The 19,956-nt window shown below is 52.9% G+C and overlaps 1 protein-coding gene across 1 annotated transcript in view; it reads right to left on the bottom strand.

Moving 5' to 3' along the window:
• The window catches only part of CUL9 (cullin 9), a 38,146-nt gene extending 18,608 nt beyond the window's left edge, over positions 1–19,538 (bottom strand). Inside the window, exons 1-25 of the mRNA XM_067006243.1 lie at positions 19,401–19,538; positions 17,072–17,675; positions 16,365–16,519; positions 15,530–16,042; positions 14,872–15,007; positions 14,529–14,722; positions 13,858–14,257; positions 13,249–13,441; positions 9,904–10,111; positions 7,889–8,085; positions 7,288–7,505; positions 6,210–6,459; positions 6,015–6,120; positions 5,256–5,483; positions 4,907–4,997; positions 4,612–4,783; positions 3,070–3,175; positions 2,679–2,774; positions 2,300–2,475; positions 1,912–2,045; positions 1,371–1,550; positions 1,076–1,185; positions 814–996; positions 528–688; positions 38–266 (exon numbers count right to left, since the gene is read on the bottom strand). Coding sequence (XP_066862344.1) covers positions 38–266; positions 528–688; positions 814–996; positions 1,076–1,185; positions 1,371–1,550; positions 1,912–2,045; positions 2,300–2,475; positions 2,679–2,774; positions 3,070–3,175; positions 4,612–4,783; positions 4,907–4,997; positions 5,256–5,483; positions 6,015–6,120; positions 6,210–6,459; positions 7,288–7,505; positions 7,889–8,085; positions 9,904–10,111; positions 13,249–13,441; positions 13,858–14,257; positions 14,529–14,722; positions 14,872–15,007; positions 15,530–16,042; positions 16,365–16,519; positions 17,072–17,666 — 5,031 coding nt within the window. The 5' untranslated portion in view covers positions 17,667–17,675; positions 19,401–19,538. The remainder of the gene's footprint in view (positions 1–37; positions 267–527; positions 689–813; positions 997–1,075; positions 1,186–1,370; positions 1,551–1,911; positions 2,046–2,299; positions 2,476–2,678; positions 2,775–3,069; positions 3,176–4,611; positions 4,784–4,906; positions 4,998–5,255; positions 5,484–6,014; positions 6,121–6,209; positions 6,460–7,287; positions 7,506–7,888; positions 8,086–9,903; positions 10,112–13,248; positions 13,442–13,857; positions 14,258–14,528; positions 14,723–14,871; positions 15,008–15,529; positions 16,043–16,364; positions 16,520–17,071; positions 17,676–19,400) is intronic.
• Positions 19,539–19,956: the final 418 nt, after the last annotated feature.

Below are 19,956 nucleotides of genomic sequence, written 5' to 3'. Positions count from 1 at the left end.
TCTTCTCCTGCTCTCCCACTCTTTCCCTTGCTCTCACCTCGTCTTCTTCCAGGCCCTGTTCCTCCTCATCCTCCTGCTCCAAGAGCAGCTTGTCCAGCTGCTGAAGCTGGTACACGTGGAACTGGCGCTGCAGCTCCTCCGAGGTGCTCAGGCTCAGCAACATCTGCTGGGGGAGGCGGTTGGGGAAGCAGGGGCCGATCTGCTCCAGCACGGCCCCCTCCAGCCAGCTCGAGCCCACGCTCAGGAGACGGTCCGCCATGTAGTGCCTGCAGCGCGCACAGCCCAGGCCGAGCCTCAGTGTGGGTGCTCAGCATGGCCCCCTGCTCCAGAACGTAGGTACCTCTGTTGTAGCCTGCCTGTGTCACAGGCCATCCCTCACCTCGTCCTTCCCACCAGTGCCACGGCCATCTCTGCATCTTAATCTCTCCTCCCCACTGCTCCTCCCTCACCTTCCCTCTAAGACTCAAGTCTCCCCCGTCTCTAGACTCTATGCCTCCCATGCCCTACTTCTCCAGCCCTGCACTCACTGGTAGAAGTGCTCAAAAGTCGTGGCCAGCTCCAGGCCAGAGAGGACCATGATGGGCTCCAGGTGCCACTGGAGCCGCCCCAGCATTTCCACTCCAGGGGTTCCACCCATCAGGCCACCCTGGATCTGCTGGTCGATGTGCCTGGCGAACTGCTCACTCATCTGGGGGCAATGGGAAGGGCAGCAGCAAACCATGAAGAGGGAGTGGAGTAGAAGGGTGGCGGGTGGAAGGAGGTGAAAAGGCAGAGCAGAAACGGACTGGGAAGCCGGCGGTTCCCAGCACTCACGTGAGCAGCGGTGAGGAAGGATTGCTGTAGCAAGGCGCCCGAGAAGCCGCTGCGCAGGGCCAGCATGAAGGCTGCTCGGGGCCCGAAGAGCTCGGAGCCTGCTCTCTGCAAGCGCCCGTAGAGTTTACAGTAGCGGGGCACGAAGTCTGGCGCCCTCCAGGCCGCAGCCAGGAACCTGCTGACCTGAGGAGAGAGGGGACACTGCATCCAAGGGGCAGCCCAGCAGCCTCACTCCCGCCCGACCTCAGCTCCCTCTGCCCACCTGCTCCTGCACCACACTCAGCCAGCACTGGGTTATGTTCCTCAGGCTGCTGCTTGGAAGAACTGGTGAAGGCCCAGGGCTCCGGTCCTGACCCTTATTGTTCTTGCTGACTGTGGACACAGAGGTCAAAGGACGGGGTTCACCTCAGCCCCTGGGCGAGTCCCAGCGTCCTGGGAACTGACCCCTTGGAAGGCCCATGGCAAAGCAGAAAGGATGAGTAAAACCCAGGAGAGAGAGGAGTCAGATATCACCGCTGCCCAGATTCTTAGTTCAACTGGCCATGACTGGGACTCACAGGGCCGAGTGGAAGGCTCAGGAGAAGGCCCAGGAGGAGGCTCCACGTGCACCAGCAAGTGGCAAAGGCGACGGACTCGAGAGGCAAAGGCTGCTGCTCGACTCAGGGGGTTCCGAGAGCTCTCTCTTTGCTCTAAGTACTGATCCAGCAGCCACCCCAGGGAGCTCACACCTTCCACATCTAAAAGAAGATGGGTCAGGAACAGGTCTCCATGGGTGATGGGGAAGGGAGAGCCCAGGAGAAGGACAGAGGAGGAGTGACTGTACAAAAAGGATTTGGGGGCAGCGGGGCCTTCGTCCTCCCCTCACCAAGGTTTGCTTCAGCTGGAGTCTGGGGACATGGGAACAGGTTGTGCGGGGGGAGAATTCAAATACCAGAGTCTCAGGGAGCAGTCCCTGGGGCAGGAAGGAGAGGAACACTGAGGTGACAAGCCTTCAGGGATAAAGACAGGAACCAAAAGAACCCAAGAGCATTAACTCAGGTCAGCCCTGGGAATAATTACGAGGAGCGGGTTAGTTGGGCCAGGGGTGGGGACGGTTACCGGGGGAGGTGATGTTCTGCACCAGGGGGCTGACCAGGGCCTCCCAGCAGGTCTTGCCCAGTGCTTGGGCGGCCTCGTCGTCAGGGAGGAATCGATCGGCAAAATTCTGCTCGTGGCGCAAAACCCTGTTCAGTCTGGGAACAAAGAGTGTCTGGTCAAGGATTAAAGACTTCCCTGAGGCCTCCACTCAAGCACGCTCAACTCCCAATCACCCCGCGCCGAGCCAGTCCCTTACCCAGCTCCCCCTGCTCCCCGCCTCAGCACACACTTCTCATCTCTGCTCTGTCCCCGATCCCAGCTGCCGCTTTACCCTTCAGACTCCCCTGAAGCACATCTCCTGCTCCCTTAACCATCCCCTCTCCTCCCTGCCTGCCTCCTGCCCACTCACCTGGGGCAGAGCTGGAGGAGGCGCTTGCGGTCCTCCGCAATGTCCCGGCTCCAGGCTTGTGCCCGAATTGTGTAGAAGAGACATGTACGGCGACACAGCTGCTCTCGGAATAGCGGCCAGAAAGTGGGCTTGGGGCCCAGGACCTCCACGCCCCGAACCCGGGTGTCGATGCCGCCCTGCAATGTGCACAGGCCTCACACCCTCGGCTCCCTGGAGACATTCCCACATCTCTGGAACTCAACAGGTTCCTGGGCCATCCACAAGCAGACCAAGGAGGACCCTTGGCCTGAGCCTGGCCTGAATGCTGGAGAATCCAGGCACTGCGGAGACCCTGTGCTTCCTCCTGGTCCCCAGCCCCCAGCCTTTGCCCTCGCCCCACCTGCTGGCAGCGCTTTATGCGGATCTGGATGACAGGCCAGAAACGGTTCAGGTTCTCCAGGAGGACCACCCGGCTGGCGGAGGGCATCACGTTCACCTGGTGGGGCAGGGGAGAAGAGGTAGAGAGAGAGAGCTGTCACCTGCAGAAGCGGAATGGGAAGGACTGTTGACAGCAACCAAGTCTGTGACAGTGTGTGCCCTTCACCTCTCCCGCCCTGCGCCCGTGGATCTACACGCCCCCACGGCTCTAATTCTAGTCTCGCTGCTTACGAGGCAGTGCCTGCCTGGGAGGAAGGGATGTGGGAGCTCCCCACAGACTGGGTCCTTCTGATAAGGCCTCGGGACCAACAGAAGAATGGAGAGTAAGGGGAAGCGGGGCACAGGGTCCCCACCGTGTTGAGCTCCGTGCTGATGCAGCTGACACTGTCACCCCCAAACACCACCACCCTGGCCGGCATGTAACTTGAGTCCTCGCTGGCCACCAGCAGAGTCAGCTGCCTGGCAGAGGAAAAAGGAATCAGTGAGAACCAGGGCCCTGGTCTTGGTTCAGAACTTCAGCCCACCACTTCCTCTTCAGACTCCTGTCCTCTGCTTAAGCGTCAGTTTTCCCCAGACCCCCGCTCTTCCCTTTATCCTCTCCCAAAGTGGCTTCATTTATACCCATAGTTTCAGCTGAAAGTTCACACCCTAATGACTCCAAATCCACATCTCTACCCTAGATCGCTCTCCTGAGCTTTCACGCCATGCACCCAACAGACATTTCTATGTCGCGCCCACAGGCACCTCCAAGCCTACATGCCCACACGGACCGGTCGTCTTGTCTGCAGAAACCTGCTCCTCTTCCTATTTCTCTCTCCTGGGAAAGAAAACTGCCATCCACCTAGTTCTCCAACTAGAACACATGACTTCTCCCTCGCGGCCGCCCTCATCCAGTCAGCGGCAGGCGCTGTAGACGCCACCTCTCAAGCTCTCCCAGTCCACCACCTCCTCACCATCTATTTCCGTCCCCTCCGCCTCACTGAACGTTCATCACTCAGTAAGCCTTCCAACTCTCCCCCAGCCTGCCACCCAAACTCGCAAAACTGCCAGCGTTCTCTAAATTAAAAAGCCTACTTTCGTCTCTTTCCCTCTTAAAATCCTTCAGTGGCTCCTCAAGTTTCAGAATAAAGCTCAAAGTTGTCAGATCACACAACTCTGTGGTCCGGCTCTGCCTCTGGCTTCCTCTCCTGCCACTTCACTACACACACCCTTCGTTCCAGCCAAACACAATTACTTAAAGTTCCCCCCAATACATCATTGTTTCTTGCTTCCATTTTGCACATACGCTGTCCCTCGGCCTGGAGTATTCGTTGCCCTCTATTTACCTCGTCAATTTCTACTGCAAACTTAACCCAGTCAGCCCCTCCTTCCGGCAGCCTCCTCTGAGCTCTCAGTTGGCGTCAGGATCCAGTGCACACATCAACCGTAACTTTTTTCTTACTCTATTTCTTACTGATTTTCCAGCCTGGCTCCCCAACAAGACTGTAAGTTCCCTGAAGACGGGCCCCTTATCTTACTGTCCGTGCAGCTCCAGACCCATGCAGGGTGCCTGGCTCAGAGTACACAATAAACAAATGCCCACGGGAGGTGTGGATAAGTGAGTCACTGCTCTCCCTCGACCAAAACCACAGGGCAGTGACATGTGACCTGTAGGGGGAGCACGGCTCAGGCTTGGGGAGTGAGGGGAGGTCTACACTTAGCTCAGGGAGATTAGGCCAACGTGTCTATGTTCACTGCACAAAATGGGTTTCAGCGTGTCCCTCAGGCATAGGGGTTCAGTCGGGGTTGTGTGTATGTGGGCAATCCTCTGAGGATGTGTACTGGGGCATATCAGAATATTCGTGTGTGTGCACATGCACGTGTGAGGGCACACATGGACATGGGCACGCTCACACCTAACAAGAACACCGCGGTGCATGTGCAGGGTGATGTAGTGGGAGCCGGTGCTGCCGTTGGACTCCCAGTAGGTCTTGGGGTTGCGATCCGTCAGCTTGCTGGCCCGGTGCGGGTTGGAGGACACCTCCACCTTCTCCCAGCACTTGTCCTCCTTCACCTCCACGCTGGAGCCTGCAGGCAAGCAAGAAGCCTGGTTAGTTGATAGAGAAGAAAGGAAGGGGACTAGGGAGCAGGAAGGGAAGGGAGGAACAGATGCTGGGGTGGCAGCAGGAGAAAGTAGATGGGGGCACGAACCCTGGCAAAGATGCCTGAGGAACACGTCAAAGAAGGGGATGTTGATGGGGCGGTAGGTTCGTCTGTGGTCTTCGATCTGGCCCAGCACCATCTGCAGCCCGGACATCGGAGAGAAGGGGTGTGGGGAGGGGGCAGAGACACGGAAACACATGTGGAGAAAGAATCAAGGGGCAACAGAACACTCAACACCTTTCTTCCCAAATTTTGGCAGAACAGAACCATGTGGGGTAAAGGCTGGGGAACAAGTGCCCTAGATCTGCTACTACTTATGCCAAACAGGGACATGCACTGAACCACCTTCCCCTGCTTCTGGCCTACTTCTCAGCTCCGGACCCACACACCTCCTCACCTGAATGCAGCCAGCCAGGATGCTGGAGGTGAGGTTACTATAGAGCTGGGCGTGTTTCTCACACTCTGTCACCAGGTCCCGCAGCTCACAGGCCAGCAGCAGCTGAGCCGAGTGCTTGTCCAGGACTTTGGCGAGGGCATCTTTGGCTCCCAGGCAGCAGAGCACCACTGCATAGTCTTTGTGCATGGAAGCCAGGCGATACAGGAAGCAGAGCAGCTCCTGAACAATCTGGCCCAGAGCCACAGAGATTAACGTAGGGAAACAAAGGGCAGGCTGTACAGGCTGAGGGGTGGGTTTAGAAATGGGGATGTGGTGGCTGAGATTTTGGAGAACTTGAAAGCAGAGTAGCAAAGCCGGGCTGGCACAGAACACTGGGGTGCCGGGACTCCAGAGTGAGTTGGCGGGGGCAGAGCTCGAGCGTAGCTCCCCGGGCTTCTTCCTGCCAGGACCAAGCTATCTCAGGAGCCAACCTCGGTGTCTGAGCCTTGCTCCACAAGGCACAAACCCCAAAGGCGGAGAGCAAGGGCTGTGTGGACTGGTGAACGTGGGCTTCTCCTAAACCCAGAATCTTAAAATTCAGGTGCAGCCAGAAGGCCTCAGTTCTGGAGACGCTCAGATGACGCTGGTCTCCTTCCTACACACCCCTCCCAGGTTCCAGACTCATCCAGGAAGGCTGTGCTGTGCCCTCCAGAACCTCACTAGGCAGCTGGTGTCCAGAGGCTGCCTTTCCCTCCCCCACCCTTGCCAGGGCTCTGGTACCTCAAAGTCACTGCTAGGGCCACTCAGACAGTTGAGGCAGGGCTCCAAGACCTCGTGCCAGGGAAGGACCACGGCCTCCGGGTGATCCAGAAGCCGGGTCATGACCCTGGCAAGGGATGGAAACAGGTGAAGTCCTTGCAGTCTGCCAGCTGCCCTTGCCCCCAACGCACGGGTGCCCCTGAGCTGGCCTCTCACCTCAGCGCCGTCAGCAGCAGAGTTTTGTTGGGCCCGGGGGCGTCCAGGGTCCGCAGAAACAGGAGGAAGGGCTGGCTCTCCTGCTGGAGGCGCTTGAGGAGGGGTCTCACGGCACCCCCTGGGCTGCCCTCTCGGCATAGCACACGCTCCAAGTCCAGGAGGAGCTCTGCAGACGGGCCCCCCACCAGGGATCGGATCAGTAGCTCAGGGGACCCATCCTGGCCCTGGGTGCCAGGTGTCTCCAGTGCTGCTGCTCAGACACACAGGAGGCAAAAAAGGGTAGGAAGGAGAGTCATACAAATTGGTCAAACTGAGAAACTGGCAGATGCAGAAAATAACCGCTGCGCCCCAATTTTCCTCCCGTTGTGAGGATGTCTGAAATTTCTACTCAACTGTGGGGGATTTTCTTTTCTGGCACCAAACATATACCTAACTACATCTGTAAAAAAAATTAGTATGACAAAAACTGTCTAAACAGCACAGTTTTAATCTCATAGTCACACAACTACCTTTTATTATTAACTGTCAGCTTTGCTATTACACAAGTCAGTAACTATTAGCTACTACAGTCACTTCCCTACACTACCTAGCATGGTGGCTTCAGATGTACCGACTAAAAGACACACAGTGCTTATTCTGATTTGCCCTTATACTTCCAGGTTTCACTTGTTTGTTAAATACAAAAGGTTTCTTCCCTATGGCATCAGTATTTCACATTCTAGTCACCAACTTTCTGTACCATAAGCTACAATTCCTCTACAGAAGGCCTCTCTAGAAGTCATTTCAACCAACCTTCCAGTGTCCAATAAGAGCGGACCAAACCCAGCCCAGACAGATGGGAACCCTTTTATGTTTAAAGCCATTCAGAGAAGACAATTTCCTTGTACCTATTCTACAGTCCCCCTCTCCTCTTGGTCAGGAAGTTCTACTTGAGACCTAACTTGAGCACCAAAACCCTCATTCATTTCCTGAAGGTTCATCGTGTCTTTACAGCACGGTACTAGGATGTAAACCTGAGCCCTCCTGGCCACGGGCGGGGACCAATTCCTCAGCACAACCACCGCCTCCCTGATGGTACCTGCACACTCGGGACTGCCCGGTGGCTCCGAGTAGCGATTGAGAAGCATCATGAGGATGGTGCGTGTGGTGGGCATGGCTTCTGTCCCCGGTGCTATCCCTGAGTGTCTAAACAAGGTGTCTCTCAGCTCTCGGGTTATGATCTGGTCTCCCAGAGTGTGGTGGTTACACAAAAGCAGGTTGAGGAGAAGCAGGCCGTTTCTCACCGCGGAGGAGCACCTGGGAGGAGGAAGGTGACCCAGGAAGAAGTTGAAAGAGAGTGAATGCAATGGAAGCAGGAAGCCAACTTCCTGGAGGGAGAAGCCCTGCAGCTGGGGAGGGTGGGGCTCCGGGGGACCCCCTGAGGACAGACATCTGGCCTCTTGACCTCAGGTCACTCCTCCCAACTCCAGGAAGGAAGAGCAGGTGTCTCTGATCTCTCTGGAATCTCCCTACCCTCAACTACTGGCCACTCTTCTAACAACAGCCAGAGAGGGTCACCACTTTTCATCCAGAGGCAACGATGTGAGGGGAATTTCTGTGGAATGCATGAGACCTGGGCAGGGGAGCAGCAGGGCTTGGGGCTTAGCAGGAGTTTGGAGTTTGGAAGGGGAGGTCCTGACCCCTCCGTGTTCAGCATCAGGATCACGGCAGCAGGGACGGCGAGGAGCAGGCTCTCAGCGCCTGGGCGTGTGGCCGAGTCAATGCTGGCAAAGATCTCCCTGGTCATCTGGGCATCAAACAAAGGGTGGATAGAATCTCGGCCGGCAACAAGAGTGGGGATCTCCGAGGAGCTGGCAATGGCCAGCATCTTCAGTGCCTGCGAGGGGATGTGAAGGCAGAGTCAGGAGTGGGCAACGCCACCATGCAGAGGAGGGGAGAGCCGGGTCGTCATTCTAGGCCTCAAACTTTGGGGCAGCTGAGCTGTTTGCAAACAGAAATGAAAGAGGTAGTGATGGGACATCAAAAAGAAAGAAAAGAAAAGAAAGCCAACAAAAAAAACCTAAGGCTCCATGGTAATGTGAGCCTGTAACTTCTCTCTGCCAGCACTGAGGCTCGCTGAGTGCTGGGGTGGCCGCCCCTCCGCAGCTTCCCCTCAGGACAGAGCCCTTTCACAGCCTCTACTTGCCTTCAAGGCTTTCCTTTAAGTTGTCTTCCATCTCGCTTGGCCACTCCTCCCTTTGAAAAACCACTCTTCCCTTGAGTTCCATAACTTCTTGTCCTCCTGGTCGTCCTACCTCTCTGGAGTTTCTCTGCTGCCGGGTCCCAAATACGGAAGTTCCTTGTCCCCCTTCTCCTCGATCTCCGCACCCACTTCCCACGCCACCTCGGCCATTCCCCCAACTGCCGCTAGCACCTGTGTGCCAACACTCCCACCCCTATGTCCCCTGGCCTCCAAAGGCAGTATCCAGCCTGCCTGGACGAGGTTACTTGGGTTGACTCACAGGCAGAGCAGCTGGAATTATAGGAAAAATTACTGGTAATAGGCCAACTTGTTTGCTGGTACTAAAGAGAATCTTAAATTAGGATGAACACTAAACCATCAGGGTGGAGAATGTCTTGGCTAGTGAGAGGGTTGACTCTTGAGAAGAAACCTTCTAAGGATGAAGTAAACTAGAAATAATTCTCAGGACGATCGCCCTTGCGAGGGCTGGACCCTTCAAGCAAATGCTACCTCATAATGAGGCTTTTTCCCTTTGGCTACCTCCCCCTCCCCCAAGCTGAATTCTGTAGACCTTAAGTTATATACAAAAAGATGCAATTCTGTTATAGGGCAAGAGTTCAAATTTAGAGGCAAATGTCGTATTTTGGTCATGCGGTTCGAAAGGATCCGGGAATTTTTTGAGCAGACACGGCCTCAACTAGGAATGCTTGGCTGCTCTTGGGAGGAGCAGCACCAGGCTGGCCCCATAAAGGATGAGCCTCCCGGCCTCTCCCTGGGAAGCCTGCCCTAAGAGCACCTGTGCTCCAGTCCATGCTGCTGCCGTTACACTGCCGGAATCCATTCTCAGAACTGCTCTGGACGAGGCCTACCTGTCCCCTGCCCATACCTCCCTACCAGCCAGCCCTTCTGTCTGGAGTACTCAGGAAGCCAATTCTTCCTGCCTGAACGAGGGCCTCCTTTCACCATTCTCTGGGCCCGGGGGCAGGCAAGGCAATGGCAATGCTGGCTGGGCTTTACCCACATCTGGTGAGGAGGTATTTTCTGTGTACTGGTACCACTCAGACAAAAGGGTTAAAAAATACTCTGTCACATCTATAAATTTAGTCTTTAATCAGACACCTAGTTGTAACTAAAAAGCCATGGGAAAGTCAGTATACCTAGAAATTCAACCTGACCTTCTCTCCACACCTCTTCCTCCTCCAACATTCTCCCCCTTGGCAAATGACCACCTCATCCACCCCTGCTGCTCAATTTTCAACCTGGGAGTCATTCTCACAAACATCCTTCTCCCTTCCTCCAAATACACATTCAATCTCCAAGACTGTCCAGCTGGATCTCTTCCATCCACCTCCATCTTTCCATCCCAATGTCTCCTCCTTGTCCGAATCACCAGAGAACCTCCTCGAGATCAGCCACACTCCCAACCCGCCCACCCTGCCCATCACTCTCTACCTCCAGGCCCGGTCCACTCACCGCCAGCCCTGCCTGCTGCACCAGGACAGAAGTCTTATATTCTTGCATGCAAACCAGCACAGCGTAGATGCCACCCTCCCTGGCGAAGAGTGGGCGCCACTCGTGCTTGGTCATGAGCAGGTAGAGGAGGCGCAGGGCCAGCACCACCACCATCTTCTCTCCCACCTGGTTGGTCAGCAGCTCCACCAGCGTCTTCACTAGCTTCTCTCTGAGAGAGAAGAGACATCGGGGTTCCCCACCCCAAGAGTCATGTCTGACTGCCCGCCCAACCCTGTCCACCAAGATCCAGTCCATCACCCCCCACCCCACTCCAACCTACTCTCCCTGCCTCAGTCCCAGTCCTGCTGCCCTCTCCTCTGCAGTCTGTCTCAGGCTCTTCACCTCATCAAGTAGGGAGTACTGCAAACACGTTATGATCTCTGGTTCATCTTTCCAAATAAATCTATAAATTTAGTATAATGCTAATCAAAATGCCCAAAAGGTTTAAAAAAAAAAATGACAGGCAGGTTTAGGTATAGGAAGAGAAAAATGCAAGAATTGTCAAGAAATGTTTGGAAAGAAATAATTGTAGACTTGCCTACTACTTATCAAAATATAAACTTACAATAATTAGAACTCTGGAAACAATACAGGGTAGCCAAACAGATGAATAGATGAGAAGAGAGATAAGGATAGCATCTCAGACAGTGAGGACAGGAAGGACCATACAAAACGTGAGGCAGAGACATGTGGCTATCTACGTGAAAAAATGAAGGCTGGAGCTCTGCTTCACTCCATTTGCAAAAATAAACCACGAACAGATTTTAAAATAAACGTGAAAAGTAAAATCATAAATATTTTTAGAAAGTATAAGGAAATATTTTTATAATCCTAGAATGGAACAGACCCTCTTGAAACCCAGAAGCCATTTTTTAAAAGTTGAAAATATAGCAACATGAAAATGTGAAACTTCAGCACAATGAAAGATACTATCCACAAAATTAAGAGCCCAGCCACATAAGCTAGAGAAAGGGTCCAGTGGAAATGCTGATCTGAAGGGAAGGAAGAAGTGTCTCCAGAGTTCCTAGATCACAGTGAGCATCACAAGAGGAAAAAGGCTGGAACTGACATTTTTCTCCACAGTGACAGAGATGCATATTGAGGAGGTGGCCTGGGAAATAGGAAGGAAAGGGGGACAAAAAGAGAAATTCTGGGAAATAAGGCAAATAAAAGCACTGAGAAAGTTCTGTGTTTATCTCTGTCTTTTTTGTTGTCGTCGCACTGGGGACTCGAGGTCCAGAGGTCCTGGGGTCCATAGAGCCCTAACTCGACCAGGTGCCAATGGGGACCAGCGGCCAGAGTGCTAACAGCCCCTCCCCATGTAGAGACGCTTTCTGTCTTCTCTCATGAGATTTATGATAACTACAACATGAATCGAACGTGCTTTAAATAAATATCCCTCTCTGCAGCCACGATTTACTACAAACAAGTTAACATACATATGAATGCATATGAATATGAATAAATAAATATAAGTAAGGATGTTTACTAAAATGTTAACAGTGACTATCTCTGCATAAAGGGTTTTCAGACGATTGTTATCCTCACAATTTTCTATTTTTCTTACAGTGAGCATGTATTTTATATTCAGAAAATTAAGTTAATATGATTTTGAAAGAAAAAGACAAGCAAAATATTTGAAACAGAAGTAATGGATTAATATCCAGAATGTCTGCAAATTTTTTAAAAAGGCTAAGACCAAGGACTTCCCTGGTGGCGCAGTGGTTAGGAATCCGCCTGCCAATGCAGGGGACACAGGTTCGATCCCTGGTCCGGGAAGGTCCCAAATACCGTGGAGCAACTAAGCCCGTGCACCACAACTACTAAGCCTGCGCACCACAACTACTGAAGCCCATGCGCCTAGAGCCCGTGCTCCGCAACAAGAGAAGCTACGGCAATAAGAAGCCCATGCACCGCAACAAAGACTAGCCCCCACTCGCCGCAACTAGAGAAAGCCCACAAGCAGCAACGAAGACATAACGCAGCCAAAAATAAATTAACTAATTAAGAAATATACATTAAAAAAAAGACTATAAGACCCAATAAGAAAGTGGGCAAAGGATAAGAATATTTATAGCAGAAGAAATACAATGCGTGCAAATATGCCTAACTTCTCTAGAACTAAGAAATTAAAACAAGGAGATACCAATCACTTCAAATTTTGCCAACCTGATAGATTTTTTTAAATGATTAATATCCAGTGCTGGCAGACATGAGGAAAAACAGATCGATTAGAACACTATTTGAGAGAACAGACTTGTGGTTGCCAAGAGGAGGAGGAGAATGGGGGAGGGAAGGATTGGGAGTTTGGGATTAACAGAGGCAAACTATTATATATAGAATGGATAAACAACAAGGTTCTACTGTATAGCACAGGGAACTATATTCAATATCCTGTAATAAACCATAAGAGAAAAGAATATGAAAAAGTATATATGCATAACTGAATCATTTTGCTGTACAGCAGAAATTAACACAACATTGTAAATCAACTATACTTCAGTAAAATAAAATTTTGAAAAAGAACGCTATATTTGAACTTGGATATAATCATACTGCAGAGTCCGAGGCAGTAGTGAAGAATGGGGCAGCGCCATGCAGACTGACATACTGAGTATAGACATACTGCATGCAGGGGGAAAGCTGCAGAAACAGGCAGAGTGTGATCACATATATGAAAATACAAACTCAGAAAACACACTAACAAATGTCAATCTCTATAAGGTCTGAAAGATATATGCTGGGATATGACAACAGTGGTTAAAAACGGACCTTGGCTTTTCATTCTCTATTCTTTCATACTCTTTAGATCTTTTAAAATAAGAATGCAGTTGTGTATTATTTGTATAAGAAGCACTTAAAATTTTTTTAATAGATAGAAAGTAGGGAGGGAGGAAAAAGAGGGGAGAAAAAAGAAAAGAAAACTCAAGCTCAAAAGCCAAAAGGACCTAGATTTGAATCCTGGCTCTGTTATCTGTCAAACTGGGCAAGTTACTTAAATTCTCTAAGCCTCAGCTCCTGACCCACACAATGGATAAGAACAGCATCAAGTTCTCCTCTGGAGATAGGAGGATTTAATGAGAGAATGCTTATAAAATTTTAAGCACAAGGCCTGGCACAGAACAAATGCTCCAAGAATATTAACCATCGTTAATATTCCACCCTCCTGCTCAGCTACTCCTCAGGCTGACCCTTCTTTCCTCCTAGCCTTTCTAACTCTTGATCTCATAGCTCCTTCCCTTCCCCACCATCCTCCCCCACTGACAGCTTAAACCATAACCCCCTCCACCTCTCCACGGTTCTAACCTTAGGGATCTGTCGGGACTGACCAGAGGGTGGTCCCGTTCAGTGACTTCCTCCACGGCCTGAGAGAGGGCATAGAGTCCCGAAAGCTGCAGATTTGTGTCCAAGCTGGATATCTGCACAGTGGCCACGACCGCTGCCACATGCTGATCCAGGGAACTGCGTGGCCCAGGACCCCGCAAGGCTCTAGCCATTTCTGAAAGCGGTGAGGGAAAGACAATGCCTTAAAAAAACTGTGGCACCTTCACGTTGGAAATCTTTAAAGGTCAAGTCCAGTTATCCTACTGACATTTTAACACACTGTTCACTACTGTAGCTTGCACCTAGAACTTTCCCAATTCAGTGTGAGGGATTTAATAGTCAAGCAATGAAGATGACGATCCTCTGGAATACGGACCCTCCTTTTCCAGGGATACTGAAGAAAGGGAGCAGTGATCAATTACAGATAATCAAGGTCGAATGAAGGAAAATGGATGCACGCTTCCAAAGCATATTCCCATACAAAAGTGACCTCCCTCCACGGCTTGCCCTCTGCCCTGACTACCCACTTCTCTGGGACCACCCGGGACTTGCTCCAACCTCTCTGGCCTCCCCTCCCAGCACCTGACTCACCACTGGCTGCCTCCTTCATCTCGGCAGGCAGAGCCATCCCCTCAGTCACCAGAAGCTGGTTAAACAGCTGTGAATCACTCTGTGCCATGGGGGGCTCAGTTTTTCCCCTGGCAGGCTCTGCCTCTAACTTAAGGGGCTTTGCTTTGGGGGACTCAGCCTCTTCCTCTGAGAAGTTGGCCTCTGACTTGGACTCCTCTTCCAGATCTGGGGAACTGGAGTGACTTCGTGAAGAAGACGAGCTGCTCAGTGCCTTGGGTGGCAGCCCGTACTTGGTGTAGATCTGGGAGTTGAGCAGGTCGCTGAGGGCGCTGCCCTCAAACCGATTACTGAGAACCTGCAGCAGATCCTCAGCCATCGCTATGGGCACGGAGATTTCACCTAGGGCCTTCTCATCCAGGGTCTGGCAACAGAATGGTATGTATTTTTTAGGAAGGAGCAAACGCAAAGGCCCCGGGGACAGGAATAGAAGGGTGGCCACCTCCCACCGTGCCTTGCACACCTGCTACATACTAGACCCTCCACGCATTTCCCTCCTCCCCCAGCAGGACCCCTCGGGCTCTCTAACCTCTCGCTTCAGCCTTCCCCTAGGCAGTCCCATATGGCGAACTACCTTAGAGGATCCCGCCTCCAATGCCATTCCAAACCCCCCAGGTATCTCAGGCCTGTAATACCTCATCCAGGTTCTCCCGAAGATTCTGTAAAATTGGCTGCTGCTCACATACATCCAATTTCTTGATGAAGAAGAGGAGCTCCCACCACTCAGCCTGGGTCAGGTATCCCAGTTCCTGGTTCTTCTGAGGCTCGGGCTGGAGGTACGGCAAAGAGTAGAGCCCATCCACCGGCTTCCAGTCCCAGGAGGGAAGTGCTGAGGAGACAGGCATAAGCGGCCTCAGCTCCTCCAGGAACAGATTGAATTTCTGAATCTGTAGGGGAGTTCCTGGTCGGGAAGGGCTTCATTCCAGCCACTCCTCCTCCGTTCAGAGACACGACGTCCATGTCCCCTCCATGGCTCACCTGTGCCCAACACAGTGGCCCCCGCCCCCTTCTCCACAGCTGCTGAAGCCATATCCTCAGCAGTTTCCTCGGGGCCCAGGATCTCCAGCATGTGCCAGTGCACCCAGTAGGTACGGCCCGTCGACTGCCAAAAGACCTAGTACGGAGGGAGGAAGAAAGAGAGAAGAAGACAGAGGGCTCCACCCTGTGAACCCTGACCTGTGCAGGCTGGAGAGGACGTGGCTGGACCCAGACCTGGACACACAGTCCTCAGGGGCACACCTGGCTAGGCTTGGGAAACCTCCGTTCAGCAAAAGGCTCCCTTCCCGTAGCAGGTAGGCCCTGCCTCTCATCTCTTCCTAATCCGGATGGCCTCCGCGCCCACACTCCCTCCTAGCCAGCTCCACTGGTGGGGGTCAGGGTGTCTGAACATGTCAGTTCTGCTTCCTGGGTGGGAAGGAATAACTGTTTCCTTGACCTCACAGCCCACCCACTCCTGCCAGATTTTCTCAGCCCTCCAAACAGCCTCCCTCTCCATCACTGACCCCCTTTAAACCATTCCAATTTTCTTGGGGTTTTCTCCTTGGGTGGCCTGCAGGAGTCCCCTGTGTGGATGCCCCAGCTATGCCCCACCCAAGACAGACCCCCAACGGTGGCCCGCCACCGCGCTCTTGCTCACCTGCACAGGGGGCACGCCATTGTTGCTCTGCCGGAACTCGCCCTCGTCCCCGGCACTGATCTCCTCGTAATCGTCCAGCATCCGCACTCGCATGCCCGGCTGCAGGGTCTGCTGCATGTACTCGCCGTAGCCACTACGGCTAGAGAATTCAGCGCGCTGGCGAAAGGCCCGCCCTTGCCTCCTGGGGGTGGCAACGTTGGTGGGGAGTAAAAGGCTGGGGCCTGAAATGCCGGGCTGAAAGATGGACCGGGTTGGCCGGGGTGGCGATGCAGCCTGTTCACTGAAGTTCCGGGCCCAGCCCATGCTCCGCACGAGCTCTGAGATGAGGTTGCCCACAGCCATACTGAACTCCAGCTCCCGCTGCCCCCGGCTTTTCTTCCGGCCAAAATCCTCCCTTGAGGATTGGGAGCCTCGGTCTCCAGTCCCTGGCTCTGGACTGTTATTCAGCTGATCCAGCAGGGAAGTGACACATAGGTAGCGTTTCACCAGGGAGAAGAGCAGCTTTCCTGGGATCTGGAGGACACAGTCCATGGTGTAGGCTCCTCTTCTCCCGGCTTTAGCCCCTCTCTTTTCCCCTCAATATCATCCTCTCCAGAAAAAGATAAAGGCCTCATCCCCATACCTGTCGTTCTCAAACTGTGATTTATAGAAGAAACACACAAGGAGTGCCCTAAAACAGAGATTCCTGATTCTCGTCTCAGAGATTCTGAGTGGGGAGGGTAGCACGAACCTTCATTTTAATAAGCTCCCCAGGCTGACGCAGTCCTGAACCACATTTTCAGAAATGATGCCCTAGGCCTTGTACACAGCATTTCCCCCACAGCTGCCAGGGTACCTGAGGCAGATGAATGCCCTCAAAGGCCATGCAGTGCTCCTCAGAAGACGTGGTCTCTGCAAACAGCTCCAGCAAAGTATAGCGGCTGTCAAAATCCATGTGCTGCTCGATGCCATCTTGCTGGCTCAGTGACAGAAGGACGTGAGCCCGACTCCCTGTAATCCACAGCCAATCTGTATCTTCTCCTCAATCCCCACTACTTACCCGCTGCCTTCCCCCAGACTCTCTATCCCCTACCCCCAGAGGCTTTCAAACTTCTCTGTGACTGAGACTCACAGGAACACACATTTTACATGGTAACCTAATACAAGTGCACACATATGAAACTGAAACATGTACTTCAGGTTACAAACCTACATTACTAAGTGCCATGTACTGATATTTTACATTTTTTTAAATGTTGGTTATAACCCACCAAACTGATTTCAAAACCAACTAAGAAACCTCAAACCAGTTTAAAAATATAAACTTATTCCCTTCTCTTCTCTGCCACTGCACTGAGAATGGACAGATAAACCAGGTGCTATCATTTTATCCTGTTTATGCACCTGTGATAGCTTATTTTATATTTTTCTCTGTGCAATGAAACTGATGTCCACCAAATACTAGGTATTCTCACAGAGCTGGGAAAGCCCTCCTCTTCCTGTTCTTACTCCTGTAGCCTCATTCTCCCCAGTGTTTACCCTCTTCCCCTGGCTGTCTCTTACCAGCATCGTGGGCTGCCAGAGCCTGCAGCATCTTGCCCGCACTCCGACGGATCTGAGGCTCAGGGTTGCACAACATGTGCATGAGCAGGTCTAGGGCGCCTGTCTCCCTGAAGACACCAGTGAGGGGCCCGATGCTGGCGTAGGCGCTGAGCACGTGGATGGTGTGGAGCACAGCAGCCGTGAGGCTCGAGGTCCCACCTTCTGCCAGCTGCCTGGCAGCCCTGTGCACCAGCGCCCGCACATCAGCCTCCATCTCTCCCATTGCCACATCATCCAGGCCTCCTGGATCTTGGGGAAAGCTTCCGGAACCCCCAGCTGTTTCATGCTGAGGTCCCTTAGATAATGCCCGCTCACCTAACAACATGGGGCAGTTGGCGTAGACCTCGGGGGCTGACAGCCACATGAGGATGTGCTCTGCCTTGCCCTCTTCCACACCCACTCTGCCCACTTCTCCACACTTCAGGACACTCCATCGGATCAGGTATTCAGGACGCCCATCATGCCCAGGCCGCTGTCGAAGAAGTTCTTCAGGATATGCCTGCAGCCGGGGCCCCAAGGGCACCATGAGGTCCCCAGGGCGCCGTTCCCCCACCATCCTGACTTCCTGGGACGCACAAGGAGAAAGACAGAGGCTGTGTTGGAAAGGGAAAAGGCTACATGAAGGGGGTGGAATCTTGAGGCGTAGACAGGGTGGGTGGTGATTGGTAGGTTGCATGGAATTTAGAGGCCAAAGAGAAAAGGCCAAGAATAGGATGGAATGAATAACTTGAACATACTTTGGGATTTATAAGAGAAGGAGACTGGAGTGAAAAACAGCAATAGAAGGAAATGAAAAGATTTAAGAAATAGAAGAAATTACAAAAGAGGATGAGAAGAATAAATGGCAAGGTAACAAGAAGAGTTGACAGTTAATCAGGACAATTTGGGCAGAACAGTAGGGCGGCTGAGGGGTACAGATCAGGACTTAGAAGGATGACACGGGTGAGCAGGTAGGACAGCAGCCTGTGAGACAGTGGCGCCAGAACAAGCCAGGAAAGTCAGGATGGGGAAGTGGCGGGACAAGGAGTATAAATGACAGGGTAAAACTGGACTGTGGATATAAAAGGGTAGGCCACAGTAGATACAGAGAACAGAGATGAAAGGAGGCCCCCACGTGCAGATGGCTGGATGGGAAAGGGGTATGAGAATATTGGGAAAGGGGGAGGGGACTAGGGGGCCAAGTAAAATCATGGGAGAAAAAAACCAGGTCCCACCTGGCACTTATGCAGTAGGTACGGTGAGGCTCTAAGTCAGGTAGTTATAGACAGACATAGTAATCATGGAGTTGAAGGCTAGGGAATGAGGTCAGGAGACAGTAGAGTTCTAGAGAGGCAATATATCAATAGTACAGATTCAGAGTCAGATAAATGGGACTCTGAATTCTGGCTCTTTCACTTACTGTGTGCATGCTTTTGGAGGTTACTTAACTTCTACACCTCAGTTTCCTCCTCTGCAAGATGGTAATAATATTCATACCCAACTCACGAAGTTGTTGTAAAAACTAAGATCACTATATAAAGCATTTAGAACAGCCTCTAACATACAGTGAGCGCTTAGTAAACAGAATCTAATATTATTATTCTTAGAGAAGGAGAAGGTAGGATCAGTCCTCAGATAAACGGAACGCTATTAAGCCAGAAAGGATTATAAATACATGTGGGGTGATGGCTATGCTAGTGGTCAGGAAACACTATGAAGCAGTGTGGGGACACAGGGAATGATGAGGATAAGAACGGAGGACAAACCAAGATGAAGAAATGGTGATCAGGGCAGGGGTCATGTTGGGGTACAGGGATAGAAGATGAGAATAGAAGAAAGGCGTGAAGAGAAGGGGAAACATGGGATGTGGACCTCGATGGGGGTAGGCGTCCAGTTAGCATGGGGGGCAGGACAGGGAGGTAACGAGAGATGTGCGATGGACAACTGATGAGCAGGGTGAAGCAACACCATCGGAAAGGCCTAAATGGGGGGAGAAGGAGGGCCGAGAACAGGAGCAATAAACTGAGGTGTGGAGGCAAGGTCTGGATGCGGGGATGAGACAGCAGGTAGGCGTAGGTGGCAAGATCAGGCCCGAGCTTGCAGGCCAGCAGGAGCCGTAGAGGACGCCCGCATCGCCACAGGAACGGGCTTGGGGGGCGGGGTGAGGATAGAGAGGCGCGGTCGGAGGAGGCTGACTGGTCCGAGCGAATCTCAGCAAGACCTGGCTCCTGTCGTCAGCCCCACGGCAAGTGGGCAAGGGACGGGGAGGGAACGAGGCAGGTACCGGGTCGGCGCAGAACTCTCCTCTCACCTCTCACCTCCCACCGCCCGGCTCGACCCTCGCTGGGACACAGCGCTGGTCCCGCCGTCCTGGTCCCGCCGTCCTGACCCCGCCGTCCTGGCCCGGCCGTCCTGGCCCCGCCTCCTCAGCAGCTCCCTTCCGGGTCACGTCGCGAGTGCACGCACGGCCGGGCGGCTACGGGTCCCACCGCGGCCCACAGCCGAGCGCGGCAGCGGCGCCGTGTGCAAGCGGAGCATGCGTAGTACTTGGGGGCTGCTGCGCTGGGGGAGAGCTGCCCGGGAAGGGGTGAGTGAGGGGCTGCCCGCGGAGCCCGGGGTAGTGGTCACGTTGCTCCTTTCTCGGTAGCCATAGGCAGCCCTTTCCATCCAATATCAACTTTGAAACCCTCCCTCCCCTTCACTAGGTCTGCCTTCCTCATCCCCCACTGAAACTCACACTCCCACCCTAGGGCTTTCCTCTTATCACGTGAGTTTCCCAAACCCGATGCTTTCGATTGGTTGCGGCACTTTTCCTATTAATTAAAATTGCCCCTGTGTTGACCTAAGCACCTAGCACAGCTGGGGCG

The sequence above is a fragment of the Kogia breviceps genome, chromosome 10 (assembly GCF_026419965.1).
Source record: "Kogia breviceps isolate mKogBre1 chromosome 10, mKogBre1 haplotype 1, whole genome shotgun sequence".
Taxonomy (NCBI): domain Eukaryota; kingdom Metazoa; phylum Chordata; class Mammalia; order Artiodactyla; family Physeteridae; genus Kogia; species Kogia breviceps.
This window is presented reverse-complemented; position numbering and strand designations above follow the sequence as displayed.